This window comes from Nannospalax galili, unplaced genomic scaffold (assembly GCF_000622305.1).
Source record: "Nannospalax galili isolate Female #2095 unplaced genomic scaffold, S.galili_v1.0 scaffold979, whole genome shotgun sequence".
Lineage (NCBI taxonomy): Eukaryota > Metazoa > Chordata > Mammalia > Rodentia > Spalacidae > Nannospalax > Nannospalax galili.
In genome coordinates, this window is record NW_008343671.1 from 1,700,743 (window position 1) to 1,719,486 (window position 18,744).

General features: G+C 46.4%; 1 protein-coding gene across 9 annotated transcripts in view; it reads left to right on the forward strand.

The window, feature by feature from the left end:
• Positions 1-18,744, forward strand: part of Pou6f1 (POU class 6 homeobox 1) — a 32,817-nt gene that overhangs the window by 3,774 nt on the left and 10,299 nt on the right. For 2 of the 9 annotated variants that reach the window (XR_003850599.1, XM_029566869.1), the window contains exons 2-7: positions 6,427-6,668; positions 6,996-7,088; positions 9,540-9,735; positions 16,187-16,308; positions 17,153-17,378; positions 17,883-18,136. Coding sequence is in view for 8 of the 9 variants with exons in the window: in XM_029566869.1 (XP_029422729.1) it covers positions 6,427-6,668; positions 6,996-7,088; positions 9,540-9,735; positions 16,187-16,308; positions 17,153-17,378; positions 17,883-18,136 (1,133 nt within the window). In the remaining variant the exon portion in view is untranslated. The other 7 variants (XM_029566876.1, XM_029566873.1, XM_029566870.1 and 4 more) reach the window with 7 other exon arrangements.

The following is an 18,744-nucleotide window of genomic DNA, read 5'->3' on the forward strand; positions in this document are numbered from 1 at the left end:
GGAGAGAGTGGCCAAGAGAGAGAGGTCGGTGGATGTTTTATGTAGATTTAGAGAGGGTTATGTTGTCTCTCTCTCTCTCTCTCTCTCTCTCTCTCTCTCTCTCTCTCTCTCTCTTCTCTCTTTCTCCCTCTTTTTTTTTGACAAGGTCTAACTATGTAGCGCTGTAGCCTTGGCTAGCCTGGAATTTACTGTGTAGACTACTCCGGACTTATAGCAATCCTCCTTCCTCTGCCTCCAAAGTGCTAGGATTACAGGTATGTGCCATTACACCTGGCTTAGCATAGTATTTTAAAGAAGATAAGAAATGTGAGGAGGCTGAGTGCTGTGTCTGTTAACACTTAATGTCTATTTGGCTTTTTGAGTTTTTGAAGCAAGATCTCACCTAGCCCATGCTAGCCTTGAATTCCTCATCTTCCTACTTCCACTTTGTGAGTATACCACCATGTCTGGCTGTAACCTAATATCTTAAATGTTGTGTTCCACTCATACTCAGAACTCTCTGTTGTCCCCCAGATATTATGCTAGGCTTAGGGGTGTGGTGATAATCAGCTCATATGACCCTTGCTCTCTGGGAGCTTACAGTGTAATAGAAACATTCATCTTTCCTTCCTTCTTTCCTTCATTCGTTTATTTATTTTTATTTATTTATTTATTTATTTATTTTTCTAGGTTTTTTTTAAGAATGCCCTGTAGCCTCAACTGGCCTGGAACTCACTATGTAGACCAGGCTGACCTTGAACTCACAGAGTCACCTGCCGAGTGCACCTGTGTCTTGCAATGCCATGGAGGTCAGAAGAGGGCTTCGGATTGCCCTGGAACTGGAGTTAAGGACGGTTTGAGACAGGAAGGGATTCCTGTAGCTTCAGCTGGCCTAGAACTTAATATATGGACCAAGCTGGCCTCAGTCACACAGATCTGCCAGCCTCTGTCTCCCAAGTGCTGAGATCAAAGGCTTGTGCCGCTACACCCAGCCTTATTTATTTCTTTTTAATGATTTATTTATTTTTATTTGTACAAGTATTTTGTTTGTTTATATGTATACTGGTATGTATATAGTGCCTGCGAAGGCCAGAAGAGGGTGCGACAGAGCCATGTGGGTGCTGGGAATTGAACTCAGGTCCTCTGGAAGAACAGCAAGTGCTCTTAACCCCTGAGCCACCTCTCCAGCCCCAGAACATGTTTATTTAAAAAATATATATCTATTTATTGTGTGTGTGTGTTTTACACACATACTCACACACACACACATCACAGCATACATGTGGAGGTCAAATGACAACCTATTTGTTCATTCTCTTCTACCATTTGGGTTTCTGGGCTCAAACTCAGATCATCAGGTTTAGCGGCAAGTGTTTTTACACACTGAGCCATCTTTCCAGCCCAGTGCTTCTTTTTATTCTTCCTATTTCATGAGCATCCTTCGCCCTTCCTGGGATGACTCATATTGTAACACAAGGGAATAGGGACAGAAGAAATACCATCTAAGTGAGTCCTTGTAAAACTAGCTTTTACTTTTAACTATATATGTGTAAGACCACAAATGGTAGGTTGGCCAAAGGGAAATAGTTGCTTACTACTGAGCTGATGGAGTGCCTCATGCCTGAATCCCAGCTGAATCAGGAAGATCACTACAAGCTCAAGGCCAGCTTGGTCTACATAGCCAGTACCAGGCCAGTCAAGTATTCTACCACTGAGCTACATCCCCTGCCCTTTAACCAGTTTAAAGATAAGGAAATTAGGTTCAGAGAGATTAACTAAGCTGCCCAGGACCACACAGCAGTTTCACGGCCAAGATAATAGTGAATGTATAATTTCATCTTATCTTTTTTTTAAAAAAACATTATTATTATTATTATTTTATTATTTTTGGTCTTTTTAAGACAGGGTCTTCCTGTAGCCCCAGCTGACCTGGAACTCACTATGTAGACCAGGCTGGCCTTCAACTCACAGAGATCTGCCTGCCTCTGCCTCCTGAGTGCTGGGATTAAAGGCATGTGCCACCACGCCTGGCTTATTTTTATTATTTTATGTGTATGAGTGTATTGCTTGCATATATGTAAGTGAACTTGTGTAATGCAGTGCCTGCAGAGGTCAGAAGAGGGCATTGAATCCCCTGGAACTGGAGTTAGGATGGTTGTTAGCTGCCATGGGTGTTGGGAACCAAACCTAGGTCCTCTGCAAGAGCAACCAGTGCTCTTCTGCTGAGTCATCTCTCCAGTCCTTAAAATGGGGTGTGTGTGTGTGTGTGTGTGTGTGTGTGTGTGTGTGTGTGTGTGTGTGTCTGCATGTGTAGTGCAGGCTCAGAGACCAGGAGAGGGCATCAGATCCCTCTGGAGTTACAGGCATTTGTGGGATACCTAACTTGTTGCCTGGCATCCAAACTCTGGTCTTCATAATTGCTCAGCAAGCATTTTTAACCACGGACCATCTCTCCAGCCCCTACTTAGTTATTTTTGAGCTACATAGGGTCTTGCTTATGTAGCCTGGGCTAGCTTTGAACTCAATGATCAATCATCCTGCTCAGCCTCCTTAGGTCTGAGGACCACAGGTCTGAGCCACCAAGCCCTGCTCTGAGTATGCTCTTAACCCCAGTAGTATGTGTGAAAGGCCTAGGTCCCATAAACTGTCAGTGGTTATTGTTCTTCAGCAAGTAGGATGGGAGAACCTGGGCCCTGGGCCCAGGAATGAAAAGAAGCAGGAGGACATGGACAACATACACCAGGCCATGATAACTTGAAGGTGCCTGGAGCCTGGCTCAGGGCAGATAATACTTGTATGCAGAAGAGGGCACATGAAAGCCACGGGGACTGGGTGGTAGTGGTAAGAGGGGAGAGGACTTTGGCTTGTTGTCACATAGAGCCCATTTGCTCTATGGAAAATGAGCCAGAAGAGAAAAAAGCCAACCAGGACCAGGACAGGGCCTGGAACCCGTGGAAGGCTGAAGCTGCCTTTGCTAGGATGGGAAAGGCTGCGTGCTGGACATCATGGAGCACTTTGGGACTGGAAATTGGGGGTATGAAGTTTTGGTTTTGAGACAGGATCTCATGATAGCCCTGGCTGGCCTCAAACTCTATGTAACTGAGGCTGGCCTTGAATTCTTGATCCTCCTGCCTCCACTTCCCAAGTGCTGGGATTTCAGGGGAAATTTGGTTTTAACATGAGTGAGAGAATAGGAGCAATCTATAGGCATTTGGACAGTCTCAGTTCCCAGTTGTGGTCTCAGATTAAAACTTACGTTTGGAAATTGTCTGACTTGGTGAAACCACTTGGTAAGGGAACCATTCTGTTCAGCTGATAACAGTCACAACCTTTGTTTCTGTTCACTCCTTGTGAATGGCCGGCCATGCCTGGCAGCAAGGACATGAAGACCACAAGACTGGGGGTGAGCTTTTGGCCCTTCTTGAGGACATGCTTCAGTGACTGGCACTGCTGTCAGCCTCTGGAGGGCTTTATTTGAACTGAAATTCTTCCCTCTAGAAGATGTATCCATAAAGCTATAATGGACCCACATTCACCTTGTACAGCATGCTTTCAGGTTTGTGACCCCTCTTACTTGAATTTTCAACTGACTTGCTAAGTGGCTTCTAAATTAACAACTTGCAACTTGTTCATCTCAATTCCTACATAGATGTGGAAGTTCTCTGAAAGACTCCTGGGAGACTTCGTGTACTAAATCTAGGGGAAGGCCATCACCCAAGAATGAAACTAAAACCCCAGTGAGGTTGGCAGATACTTACCAGCTCTTCTGGAAAATTCCTCTGCCCTACCTGCATACCCTGCCCTACCTAAAAAGGGGAAACTTGTTTATCCTCCTCTCAAAAGATGAGGTATTTTGAATTGCTTGCTCTTCCCTCGGCCCCAATTCCAGGAATGATGGAGAAAGAAGAGAAGAGAAGAAAGGGAAGCTTAGGTTCTAATGACCAAGGCGTGAAGATACTAAAGCCCCAGAATTCCCCTTCTAGATATACACCCCAAGGAGTGGAAAACAGGTGTCTGAACGAACTGTGCACAAATATTCATCCACATATTCACAATAGCCAAAGGCAGAAACAACCCAAATATCTTTCAGCAGAGAATGAATAAACAGAATGTAGTACATGTGGTGCTGGAAGGATGGATGGCTCAGCAGGTAAGAGCACTGGCTGCTCTTGTGGAAGACCCAGCTGGGTTCAGTTCCCAGCACTCATGTAGCAGCTAACAACTGTCAGTAACTCCAGTACTAGGAGATCTGATTCCCTATTCTGGCCTCTGCAGGTATAGCACATAAGTGGTGCACCCACACATACATTCAGACAAAATACACACAAAAATGTAGTACCTCTATGTAACTAGATATTTAGCCAAGCCAGGTGTCGTGGCACATACACATGAGCTCTGCACTTGGGAGGCAGGCACATGAGCATCAGGCCAGCCTGGGCCTCATGACAAGACCCTATCTCAACAAACAAAAGAGGGGTGAGGATAGTGGCACACGCTTATAATCCCAGCACTTGGGAGGTAGAGGCAGGAGGATTAGGAGTTTAAGGTCATCCTAAACTACACATTGAGTTGGAGGCCAGCCTGGGCTATGTGAGACCCTAGCTCAAAAAATAAAAGGGTTGTGGTGGCTCACACCTTTAATCCCAACACTCAAGAGGCAGAGGCAGGTGAATTTCTGTGAGTGCAAGTCCAGCTTTGTCTACATAGTAAGTTCTAGGCCAGTCAGAGCTATATAATGAGACCCTGGACCCAAACACAACAAAACAGTATTAGTCAGCTATGCCAAAGACAAGTTCTGATACATTCTACCACATGGATGAACCCTAAAAACACAAGTAAAACAAAGCCACATATTGTATAATTCGATATGTATGAAATGTCCAAAATAGGCAAATCCATAGAGAAAGCAGATAAATGCTTACCAGCAGCTAGAAGGGGCAATGCCAGGGGAGTGTCTACTAATGGACATGAAATTTCCTTTTAGGTCCATGGAAATGTTCTTGAACTAGAACTGCTGATAGTTACACAACATAATGAATTGTATGACATTTTACTGACATGCACACTTTAAAATTATTAAGTGGGGGCTGGAAACATGGCTCAGTGATAGAGCACTTGCCTAGTATGTACCAGGCCTTGAGTTTGATCCCCAGCACCACAAAAATAGAAACGAATAATAAGGGCTGGAGAGATGACTTAGTGGTTAAGAGTGCTGGCTGCTCTTGCTAGAGGACCCAAGTTTGATTCCCAGCACCCACACGGTGCTAAAAACCATCCATAACTCCAGTTCCAGGGGGATTTGATGCCCTCTTCTCACCTCCTGGGGCATTGCATGATATGAGTGCACTTTACGTACATTCAAGTAAAACACTCCTACACATAAAAATAATAAAATATTTTTTAAAAAATAAAATGGTTAAACTGGTAAATCCTATGTCATAAGAATTTGTATTTTTGGGGGGCTGCTATAACAAAATACCATAAATTGGGTAGCTTGTAAACAACAGAAGTTCCATTCTCATAACACTGGAGACTGAGAAGGTCCAAGATCAAGGTATGTGTCTGGTAAGCGTCTGCTTCCTCATAGACAAGGTTCTTCTTGCTGCATCCTCACATCCTGGAAGGGACAAAATTCTCTTATAAAAGATTAATTTGGGGCTGGAGAGGTTAAGCATTTATTGCTCTTGCAGACGACCTGGGTTCAATTCCCAGCATCCATGTCAGGCAGCTCACAACGGTCTGCTACTCTAGCTCCTGGGGAATCTGATGCCTCTGACCTCTGAGGGCACCTGCACTCATGTCTGCACACACACACACACACACACACACACACACACACACATACACACACACACAGAAATAAATAAATAAGTAAATAAATACCACAATTCTACTCATAAGGCTCTGCCTTCCTGATCACTTCACCTCCCAGGGACCCCTCACATATTAATTTTGTCATCTTGGGGATTAGGATTTCAACATATGAACTGGGAGGGGATTCAAACATTCAGACCTTAGCAGAATTTTACCTCATTTAAAGGAGTGTAGAGGGCTGGGGATACAGTTCAGTGCTAGAGTACTTGACTAGCGTGTGCAAGGCTCTGGGTTTCCAGTGTACTAAAACAAGACAAAAATACCTGACAGGAGAAAGAAGAAAAGAAAGGGGAAGGTAAGTAATACAGAACAGTGTTCTGGTTTACTTTCTGCAATTGTGACATGGTGATAACACCCCCAATCCAGTTCTCCAGCATCAGGGTAAATAACATATCAGTTAGTGCTACATAAAACAGCCCACAGCAGGTACCGAAACTAAATGTCAGTTGCCCTCTCTCCTTCACAAGTGTCTAGCCTGCTTGCTCCTTTATTTTTTATGACTCGGGTTGGTAGCTCCACCCTGACAGCCTGTCCTCACACAGTTCACCTTCTCTAGCTTCCTCCATGTGGCAGGTCATTGCACCATTGGGCATGCCCACTCCTATGTGAAGGCCATTGTGGTCCTTGGGCCACTGCTGCAGAATCACCAGAGAGCTGCCTCTGTGGAACTTACCCCTGAATCAGATGCTGCGTTTGTAGAAACTGCTCCTGAGTTTGAGAGTACAAGGTTAATTTCTGTCTCTTCTAGGAAGCCTACCCAGGTTTCTCCCCAGAGAAGCACCCTGATATCCAGAATACTCTCACCTTTGTCTAAGGTTACAAGTTCCATTAGATTCACCTTGGGTTCTACTGGGTGTGCTTATCTTCCACTGGACTGGAGGACTCCCAGGGATAGATGCCTGGCCTTCCCTTTCCCCCTGCCACTCTAAGCGCAGATGTTCCTGGTTCCTTCTGGGTGTGGATTCTGGTATGCTCAGGCGAGACTCTTTAAAGTTCTTAGAATCTTGCTTCATTTGTACCTGCCTATTCTTAAGAGCTAGCCTCTTAATCCTCCTAACATTCTATTTCCGACTTTCCAAATGGGCTGGAAATATCTTTTTGTGTCACACCAACTTTTGCTTTTCTAATTCCATCTTATACAGGATGCACTAGGTGTGGGCTGGCACCCACCCCACCCTAAGGTGACCATGGATCCTGGAGCCGGATCTGACTCATCTCTGACTGTCAATGAGCAGGTATCTTTTGGGGTGAGAGGTCAGGGTGGCAAGGGTGATGTACTGTGGGTGGGGTGGGCAAGGAAGGAAGACACAATGGAGCTTCTCATTATCAGTCTCTTACTAAAGTTCATGGTCATCCTACCTGTCCAGAGGGAATGTCCAGCTAGGATTTCTCAGAGGCCGAGTGTAGGGATTTAAGCTGTGACTTTGAAGTTAAATTTAAAATACACAAAGCTGGGCGTGTTGGTGCATAACTTTAATCCTAGCATTTGGGAGGCAGAGGCTAGCATACCTCTGTGAGTTGGAGGACAGCCTGGTCTTCATAGTGAGTTCCAGGCCAGCTGGAGCTACAGGGAGACCTTGTCTCAAAAAAACAAAAATAGGCCAGATATGGTGGCACATGCCTTTAATCCCAGAGCTTGGGAGGCAGAGGCAGGATCTCTATGAACTTGAGGACAGCCTGGTTTCCATACTGAATCCTGGCTGGCTGTGGCTACAGGAAGACACGGTCTCAAAAAGACCAACAAAAAAAAAACAAACAAAAAAAACCTCAAAATGAACAACAACAACAAAATACATAAATACCTGTAAGTCAGTCTGTATGCAGAAAGGTTTAAATGCGTGAATTAGTTTTTCTTCTATATATTTTCTAGTTTTTCCTGAAATATCTGTTTATTCCTTTTGGTTTTTATTTGATTTGTTGTTTTGTTGTCGTTGTTTGTCTTTTTGAGACAGGGTCTCCCTGTAGCCCCAGCTGGATTGGAACTTGCTATGTAGACCAGGCTGGCCTCAAACTCACAGAGATTTGCCTGCCTCTTTTTTTTTTCTTAATATATTACTTATTAGTATGAGTGTATTGCCTGCATGTATGTGAGTGCACTGTGTCATGGAATGCCACGGAGGTCAGAACAGGGCATTGGATTCCCCTAGAACTGGAGTTAAGCCTCCATGTGGGTGCTGAGAATCAAACCCTGGCCCTGTCCTCAAAAGAGCAGTCAGTGCACTTAATTGCTGAGCCATCTCTCCAGCTCCTGGTTTTTATTTGAGACAGGGTCTCACTATATAGCCCTGGTTGGCCTGGAACTTAACGATCTATACCAGGCTGACCTTAAACTCACAGAGATCTGCCTGCCTTTGCCTCCAAGTGCTGGGTAAAAGACGTGTCATCACACTGGGCTACTATTTGTGATTCTTGAAGGGTCTGTATGACAGCATTTCAGTGCTGAAGTTAAACAGCCTAGTGCAGAGCATTGGCTCAGGGGCACATGGAGGGTTCCCTTTCCACCTGAGAATGCCCACAGTATAAATAAAGTTCACTGGATACTTGAAGTGGGGTAGGGTGGGCCAGGAGAACCTGCATTTTAATGATTCCTGACCCTTCTTTCAGGAAGTTAATTTGCAGGGAAATTTTGACTTCCTGAGTGTTAAAAGTTACTCAGGAGCTGGAGCGATGGCTCAGTGGGTAAAAAGTGTTTGCAGCTCAAGACTGGTAACCCGAGTTAGATCCTCAGCACCCACATAAAAAAAGCTGGATGTGGTGCACCCCTGTAATCCAACACTCCTACAGTGAGATGAGAGGTGGAAATGGGAGACTGTCCCAGAAACTCAAGGGCCAGCTACCCTGGAGAACACAGCCTAGCAGAAATAAGAGAGACCCTGCCTCAGCAAGGTGGAAAGAGAGCACTAACTCCTGAAAGTTGTCCTCTGAACTACAAACACTGGCATACATATACCTACACTCATAAGCACAGATTACACATAAACAACAACAACAACAACAACAACAGCAACAACAATGAAAAATAGGGCCTTGAGAGATTGCTCAGTGGTTAAAGCACTGGCTGCTCTTGCAGAGGACCCAGATTTGTTTCCCAGCACCCACATGTCAGCTCATAACCATCTGTAGTTCCAGTTCCAGGAGATCTAACATCATCTTCTGGCCTCTGATGATAGTAGGCAGGAATGTGGTACACATTCATACCTGTAAAAGAAAAATAAATAAATAATTTTTTAAGTTATTAGCATTATGGAAATTCACTTCCCACACATTTATCTTTGGGAAACTCTCAGATGGTTTCCAGAGAAGTGAAGATAGATTTTTTTGTTTCTCAGTCCTAAGCTGTGGATAAGTACTAATATCCCAGCAGCTCAGAGGGTGTTCTTACAAACTTGTTGTGAAGGACCATGTCCTACTCACTGAACTAAGTCCAAGAAGAGGAGCAAATAAAGCATCTTCTAGTAGCTTGGCTTTGTGGGACTTTTCCCAGCTTGTGTCAGGCCCTTCTCTGCTTCCAGGGCCTGCTTTCTTCTGGCAGCTCATTGCCTAGAGTTGGGGACAGTAGCCTGGCCTGGCATTCTCAGTGCCCAGTTCTTTGGATAGAAATTCTGCATCTTGAATATTCCGTACCTCTCCTAGTCAGACCCAGAGCTCTGGCTCCTCTGCCACTGTCCCCTGTCCTCTGCTTGCAGGTCATCGTGATGTCAGGCCATGAGACCATCCGAGTGTTGGAAGTTGGAGTGGATGCCCAGCTCCCTCCTGAGGAGGAGGGTAAAGGACTGGAGGGTGTAGCTGCCGATGGCTCCCAGAGTGGAGGTCCTACTGAAGTCAGTGAATCTACTGGCGAAGCTGGGCTGCATGACCCAGACCCTGCTGCAGAAGAAACTGGTATGAAGCTATTGCTCTGATCTGATATTGCTCTCACCAGGCCCTTTCTGGGCCCAGGAGGCATTAGCATGTTGTCTTTCTGCCCCCTTGATAACCTCTGGCCACAGTCTGTACTTCTGGCCACTTTCCCAGCTTACTCTGTGCTCTTTGTTTCTGGAACTAGTTCTCCTTGCAGTCACATCCATGCCTAAATTGAGATGGTCCAGGGTGAGGATTGGCAGGATTTGTCCTAGAGGGGTGAATTAATGTCAGAGGGCCTCTAAGTCCCCACCAAACTGTCAGCCCAGTGCAGGAAAGACTGACCCTCAGGATCCTGCCAATTATCTGGCTCAGTCCCAATATGGCAGAGCCAGGAAATCTCAGGAGCCTGGGACGGAAGAGCATCTTGCCTTCCTCACACTAAGGTAATCCCCTGCCAATGCCTGCCTCCCTTCAGCAGGTTTACAGGTGCTGTCCTTCAAAACTGACCTCAGGGTATGAGCTGGATGCTCCTACCTTGCAGCTTTCGGGGAGCCACAGTCATGGAGATTGAGCTGCCAGTCCAGCCACTGCTCCAGCTGTGGAGTGCCTTCTACTTACTGACTTTCCTCAGAGCAGCCAATACCTTTTGCAGGGAGCCTTGGGCCTTCTTTGCCATTTCTTCTGAATACCATGATTATTCTCTACTGGCCTTCTCTATTCTTTTTTTTTTTTTTTAAATATTTGGGACTGTAGAAATGGCTCAGTGGTTAAGAGTGCTTGCTGTTCTTGCAGAGGACCTGGGTTCATTTCCCAGCACCCACATGATAACTCTAGTTCCAGGGGATCCGACACTCTCTTCTTGCCTCTGAGGGTACTGCATACATGCATTTACACACATTCAGGCAAAACACTCACACACCACACACACACATGCACATGCACACACACACACACAAATTAATTTTAAAAAATTTAAAAAGTGTTTGACAATCTCATACATGTATATTACTGAGTTTTAACCTTCTATATTATCCCCTCTCTCTCCCACTGAAACCCTTCTTCGCAGCAAGCCCCCTCTTACTTGGATTTTTAATTTTTGACCCACTGAGTTTATTTGTGGCTGCTTGCATGTGCTTGAGTAGGGAAATGTGGACAACCTACCACTGAAGAAAGTGATACCCCTCCCTGGGTACCCATTAATGGCCCATAGTCCCTCAGTGATGGTTGAGGCTTTATGAACCCCTCTCCCATGCATGATGAAATGGTGCCAGGCCTTGGGAAGGTGTCATGCAGGTAACCACAGTGGCAGTGAGTCCTGTTGGACCCCCAGACTGGGGTACCCAACGTTCATGGGAGGTCGCACCCCAATAACTCAGTCCTCAAATCAGGAGATGCAACAAGCATGAGGATTTATTGGCGTTTTGCAAAATGGACTCCCACCTCACTCGGAGGACAGAAGTCCAGAGCCCAGTTCACAGGTTTCTTTTAAAGACAAGCGGCGGCTATGTGCCAAGCAGAAAAGCGGCAGCTATGTGCCAAGCAGAGGTAGGGGGAATTTCTGGGATGATTTCCAGCTTGGGCAAGGAGCATGAAAAAGGTCAGCTCAGCTTGTTCTTTAGAATTCTTTTTCATTTTTACTTCCTTGTACAGTTTTTCTCAGGCCTGGGGGATTTTAGTTTAAATCCATAATTTTGGAGGGACTTGGGTCCATCATTTGGGGGGACTTGGGTCCATCAGTCCATGAGTGTAATAGCTGTGTCATGTTCTGAACACATCATTTCACAGTATTCCCCAGCCTCTGGCTCTAAATTCTTTCCACTTCCTCTTCCAAGATGTTCCCTGAGCCTCCAGAGGGTGATATAGGTGTTTCATTTAGGACTGAGCACTCCACATTCCACAGTCACTTATTCTCCATACTTTGACCAGCTGTGAGTCTGCATTAGCCACCACCCACTCTAGAAAGAAGCTTCTCTGATAAAGAGTAAGAGCAGCCTTAATCCAGTGATGGGCAGTGGGGTCCCAAGTCATGTGTTCCTGCTGTTCTTTATCTTCTCCTAGACTGGATATCATTGTGTAGATTTTGGGGAGCCTGGTGAGGAAAAGAATGACTACTTCCCCCCAATCTAGAAAGGCCTGCTTTGGTATGGAGGCCAGAACAGTCAGAACAGACAAGGACTCCAGCTTACCACCTGTCCACTCAGTAGTGCCACTGTGAAAATGGAGCCCCTTTTCAGGAAATTCGGGGACTTTATCCAGTGCCCTTTTCATCCATTTGCCCATCTTTTTTCTAGTACCTAATTCTGCCCATATCCAAACCTGCTCTCAGGAATGGATCCTGAAACATTTGGTCACATCTTCATATGAGTCTTTATGGTAGTGAGCATCTTATTTCACAAAAGTCTTCCTCTAGGGGCTGAAGAGATGGCTCAACAGTTAAGAGCCCTGGCTGTTCTTGCAGAGGACCAGGTTTGATTCCCAGCACCCACATGGTGACTAACACTCTGTACCTGCAGTTCCAGGGGAATCTGATGCCCTCTTTTGACCTCATCAGGCATTGTATGACATGGATGCATTTACAGGCATGCAGGCAAAACACTCATACATATAAAATAAAAAAAAATAAAAGTAAAGGAGTTTCACCAACCAGGTAAGGGAGATATTAGAATGGCATTGCTTGATTAGCTCAGAAATGATAGTGGTATCTAAGGCTGATGGAACCTTTCTCTTTCTCTCTGTGTGTGTGTGTGTGTGTGTGTCTGTGTGTATGTGTGTGTCTGTGTCTGTGTCTGTGTATGTCATGTTAAGAAGGATTCATGTTATTAAAAGAAACTAAATAATAGGAAACTTTTTTGGGAAGAAAAAGAATCTAGTGACTCAAGTCAGTCTAACATACCATCCAATCCTTGTCGCTTTGTCACATATGTGCATTTTTATGCTTATGGCTGGAGGGTGGACTCTGGAGTAGGAGATGCTCCCTGTGCTCTTTCATGTGCCCAGAAGTGGACTCACATACCTGCTTCTGATTTTGGCTAGTCTCACTTTTTTTTTCATTCTCATAAGCAGTAACTCTTTGAACATCTTTGTACCGATCCTTATTTTTTTCTTCATGGTGTAGTCCACTAAAATTCCTTTTGAAGCTAAATTATTTTGAAGCTAATGTTGTGACACATGCCTGTAATCCTAGCACTAAAGAGGTTGAGGCAGGGGGATAACCATGAGTTTGAGACCAGCTTGAGCTACATGGTGAGTTCCAGGATAGCATGGGTATAGTGTGAGACTTTGTCTCAGGAAAAAAAGAACTATTTGTTGACATAGCAATATGAAGAGAAGCAATTGGTTTCAAGGTGCTGCTGTCTGTTAAGCCAGAAGTAGAAGTGAAAAAGGACTGAGAATTTGCTTATAGCTAGAACGCTTGTCCAGTCTGCACCAGGCTCTGGGTTCAATCCCCCAACCACATAAAACTGGATGTGTTGGTACACCGTTGTAATTCCAGCACTTGGGATGTGGAGGCAGGAGCATCATGAGTTCAGTCATCCTCAACTATATCTGGAGTTTGAGACAAGAAAAAAGAAAAGGACAGTGATAAAGCTGGAGTCAAGTATACAGAGCATGCCAACAATCCCAGCATGTGGAACACTTGGGAAGCTGAGGAGCGAGGAGTCACGGCCCACCTAAGTTCAAGACCAGCCTGGGCTCCCGGATGACAGCTTGTCTCAAGTCAAAAAACAAAGCAAGTTGGGGCTGGAGAGATGGCTCAGCGGTTAAGAACACTGGTTGTTCTTGCAGAAGACCTGGGTTCAAATCCCAGCACCTACATGGCAGCTAACAACTGTCCATAACTCCAGTCCCAGGGGATCCAACAGCATCTTCTGACCTCCGTGGGCACTGCATGACACAGGTGTACTTACCTACATGCAGGCAATACACGCATACATGTAGAATAAAAAATAAAAAAAGAAAAAAAGAAAATTAAAAAAAAAGAAAAAAAATCAAGCCAGGCGTGGTGGTGCACAAGGTCTATGAGATTGAGGCCAGCTTGATCTACACAGCGAGTACCAGGCCAGCTGGGGCTACAGGGAGACCCTGTCAAAGAGCCAAAAAAAAAAAAAAAAAAAAAAAAAAAAAAAAAAAGAAAAACAATGAAAACTAGCTAAATTAAACTAGAGGGTGCTGTGGCAAAACAGGTACTTCGTTGGTGCTTCTGAGTTTAGTCTTTCTGCAAGATTTCGTAGATCTCCATGGTTCTGGTTTTTTTGTTGTTTGGTTGGTTTTGTATTTTTGAGCTAGCACTTCATGAAACCCAGGCTGCCCTCTAGCTCACTATGTAGCTGAGGCTGGCCTTGTATTACTGATCCTCCTGCCTCTACCTCCCAAGTACTGAGATTATGGGCATGCACCACCAAGCTCAAACTGGCCTTGAGCTCACTTTGAATTCTCTATTCTCCTGCCTCAGACTCCTGACTGAGATTAGAGGCCCGTCTATGTTGCTACTTTGGAACTATGCCCTAATAAAATGAGTGTTTCATTTCTTTAGCTTGGTAAGCTTTAATCAGTTATCACATTCCCATTTTCTCTATTTATTTATTTAATTATATATATTTATTTATGTGTGCTGTGTGCGTGTGTGTGTGTACAAACATGCTGTGGTGTGTGTGAGGAGGTCAGAGGACAACATTCAAGAGTTGGTTCTCTCCCTCTACCCTGTGGGTTTCAGGGATCGAACTCAGGTCTTCAGGCTTGGTGGCAAGTGCTCTTACCTGCGGAGTCATCTTACCAGTCCCTGAATGCTGAGTCCCAGCACTCAGGAGGCAGAGGCAGGCAGATTTCCGTGAGTTCAAGGCCAGCCTGGTCTACATAGTGAGTTCCAGGACTAAAGGTGTGCACTACCATGCCCGGCTTCTCTCTTTCCTCTTATGTTTCATCACACTATGTCCAACAAAATTCTTTAATTGTTCATATGTTCATATTCTCCTTATGTTTTGTTTGGGGTTTGTTTTTTGTTTTTTGTTTTTGGGGTTTTTTTTGTTTTGTTTTGTTTTTTTGAGACAGGGTCTCCCTGTAGCCTGTCTCTGCTTCCCAAGTGCTGGGATTAAAGGCGTGCGCCACCACGCCCAGCTTCTTTTTCTATTTTGTAAGGCCTGTGCTGTGTGTATGTTTCTTTAGTTCTTTACACTTTCTGGGTTTAATGATGATGTCCTGGGAACTGTACAGTATTGGTTAGGTTGAAGCCCTTCCTAACGAAAACATAAGCTGGGACTGCAGAGTTGGACTTACCTTTAAAGACATCTAATTCCGTGTTTCTCACTATGCTGAGTGCTGATCAAAGATGAACTTTAAAAAAGGGAGCGAGGAGAACTTACTGGTCTCTACTCCTGATTTAGTAGACCTGGATTAAATTCTAGAAACACCTTCCCAGCCAGAATTAAGAAGCCACTGAACAATCCCACATCCACCACCCAAGAACTAGATTCTGTTTTGTGTTTTGCAGAGCTGGAGATTGAAGCTAAGGCCTTATGCATGCCTGGCAAGCACTCTACCCCCGTGTTATATTCCCAGCCTTAGAATACTTTTATTGTCTGAATTACAAAATTGTAATTCTTGTCTCACTGCTTTGTGGCTGTGATGAAGTTTCCTGGCAGGGTACCCCAATTTCTGAATTAGTCAAGTAAGAGGAGGCGAAAGGCTGCAGTTTATGGAAAGTTCTTTTGGAAATCCATAGAAACTGTTCTTGACTTTGTATGAGTGTTTTGTGTTTTTGTTTGTTTGTTTGTTTGTCTTGAGACAGGGTTTCTCTGGAGCCCCAACTGGCCTGGAACTCCCTATATAGACCAGGCTGGCCTGGGATCTCATAGAGACCCTCCTACCTCTGCCTCCTGAGTGCTGGGATTAAAGGTGTGCGCCACCAACCTGCCTGTTCTTGACTTTGGACCTCAGAGAATCGCAGAAAAAAATTAGCTGGCCTGGAGAGCTTCTGAGACATCGTAGTGTGGCAAAGATACATCCAATTTTCAGGGATTTTGCACTGCAAGGCCTCCTGTTCCTTCTCTAAGACAGCACTTTTTGCACCTAAAAAAGTCATCTGCATGTGGGATAAAGAACAATTCAGTTGCTGGCTGCTCTTGCCAAGTTTGGCTTCTTCTCTTCCTGCCTTATGTTTGCTTCAGGCTCCTTGACTGCTATATAGTAGGTCAGTGTCCTATAGAGCCAGGCAATGAAGGGCTGAGAGCCAGCTGAACAAAAACCTGCATTTCCTTCCTCTAGATGTGGGAAGAGGGCTGGTCCAGGGCTCCCTAGCTTCATACGTTCACTACTAGCACTGGGGAGACTGCTTCATGCATAAGAGAAGGCCACCAACTGATCTTTGCCTATGTGAAAATACAACACGGGGCTGGATTTGCCACTTTGGGCTGCAGACAAAATCCTCTCCTCTAGTCACCTGTCCACTCACAGGCTCATTCCTTGTCCTCCTTTCTCTCAATGCCATGTGAAGTGAAGTCGCTGCCGGGGATCCCTCCAAGTCCTGCCCCTGCAATGGCCACCTTCAGTCAAGCCCCAAGTCAGCCTCAGGCATCACAGACCCTGACACCACTGACTGTACAAGCTGCCCCTCAGGTAAGGACTATGCCAGGGAGCTGGACAGAGGGCAGTGGGCAGGAACAAGCATGGGGTGGTCATGTGGTCTGGAACTGCATGAGGCAGAACAGGGAAAGGGCTGTGGCTTGAGGAAGGTCATCTTCTTACTAGATATCCCTAGCTTTCCCCTGCCCCAGATTAGGCCCATTGGAAAAGAGGATCTGTGTTTGTGGGACAGTCTCCTTGGGTCCAGAGGGTTGGTGTTAAATCTTTCACACTGCAAGAATTTGTGCTTTATCTGATGATGAAATGAGTGAACACCTTTGACAGCCCCTCCAGCAGATGCGTTGAAGAGTTCTCAGTTAAGTTAGAGAACAGCTCCAGCACTAACAAGCTGCCTGCAGACCCTGCAGGCCATCAGAGCCAGGGTGACCTCTGCTCCATGCACTGACCTCCAAGGCATCTAGTCAAGGATGTCCTCCTCCAGAGTTTCTTGGAGGCCTCTGTGGGTCCCTGACCACTTGATTGCAGCCTCTGGTCCCTGTTCCCTGGCCACAAAACACTGGTCATGCCAGCAAGGGCCCAGGGAAGGTTAACAGGCATCAGATAGTGGGTTGAAAAGACCTGTGCACCCTATGCCCAAATGGGCCTCGTCCTGATTTGGGCAACTTCTCTGCAGGCAGGATAGTCTGATCCAGGCACCGCAGGGTTAGGCCTTTGGTTGGGGCTTGGCTTTTCTTGCCCTCTTCTGGCCTTTTCCCCACTGCCCTCAGAATGCTTGTTTGTGCTCAGCTGGGTCCAAGAGACCCAGTGTTTGCGCTGTGGATGTTGATTTTTTTTTTTATTTTTTCTTTTCTTTTTGAAATCTCGTTTGCTTTTGCAGGTCTTGACTCAGGAAAACTTAGCCACAGTTCTGACAGGAGTTATGGTTCCAGCAGGGGCAGTTACTCAACCTCTTCTTATCCCCATCAGTATTGCAGGTCAAGTGGCTGGGCAGCAGGGGCTGGCCGTGTGGACAATTCCTACAGCAACTGTGGCTGCCCTCCCAGGACTGACCGCTGCTTCTCCTACGGGGGGAATTTTCAAGCCACCTTTAGCTGGTCTCCAAGGTAACGGCAACTCTCCCCAGGACTGCAGCAGGCCCCCACCACCCTACACTACCACCCCTGCACGTGTGCTTACCATGTTGGACTCAGAACCCACGGCCCACCCAGGGCAACAACCCTGGAGTCTGGATCCAGTGTCCTAGCACCCAGGCACAGAGCCGCTACACCACTTTGGGACTCTTAAGGCTGGTCAGCAGGCCTTCCTCCAGCCAGCTTCTTGAGACCGCCCCTTCCCCCACGCCAGAATTCACCCAATGACCAGCCTCCAAAGAAGGACTGCAAGAAGACTGGACATCTGGTTCTTGAACCGACATGTCTACTGACCCAAGGGAGGGGGGATGAGAGATGTTGGCATGTGTCAGCCCTTCAAGAATCAAGGGAATTGCAGCTGCCCCATGCCCACTGCCCCCAACCCCCTGTGGTTCTTGTGCCAGATCCCTTGGGACTGGAGCCATGCTGGGCCGTGGCTAGGTGTTTGAGCACCTCTGTCTCTACCTTGCTCCGTAGCAGCTGCCATGTTGAACACCGCTCTCTCGACACCCGTACAAGCTGCCCCACCAGTCCAGGCCTCCTTGCCCACCCAGCCCCGACCACCAGCGCAGCCCCAGACGCTATTTCAGACTCAGCCGCTGCTGCAGACAACACCTGCCATCCTCCCACAACCCACTGCTGCTCCTGGTGCTGCGCCCACTCCCAAGCCGGTGGACACCACCTCACAGATCACCGTCCAGCCTGCAGGCTTCGCATTTAGCCCAGGGATCGTAAGCTGCTGCCCTCACCCAGAGCTGACCAGGGATGGACCAAATCTTGGGTCAAGGGTGGAACTGACCCCTACAGTGGCGGCCCAGCCCCTTGAATACAGCCCTTTCAATACAGTCCTTTCCAACACATCAGCAAACATGGGCTCCTTCTGAGGTCTTCTCCTTGCCGCTGTCAGACCCAGACTAAAGCAAACCACCTCTGCCAAGAGGCCCCAGGCAGATTCTCAAGAACCTGAACCACTGGACCAGCTTTGGGGGTGGGATGCATAGGAATGGCAGACTTGTGAGCTGCGGGAGGTTCACAGCTTCATGCTGGTATCTAGCCATTGTGGCTCCTGGCCTGGGGTAGAGCTGTAAGGTGTGACTGGGACCACATTTGTCCTTCTAGTCTGGCCCTTCTACTAGCCTCACAGACCTAGCTGGAAAGATTTTAACCAGAGTTACTGTGTTCTGTGACTGTGTTCCCTTCCCCACCATCCCCTTGTATCCTTTACCTAGCTTTGAATATTCAACCAGTGGACATGGGCCTGGAGCCCACATTCACCTCTGCCCACCAGTACCCTGAGCCCTCCTCCCTCTCTCTGGTCTCTTTCTTACCTCTTAGCTTC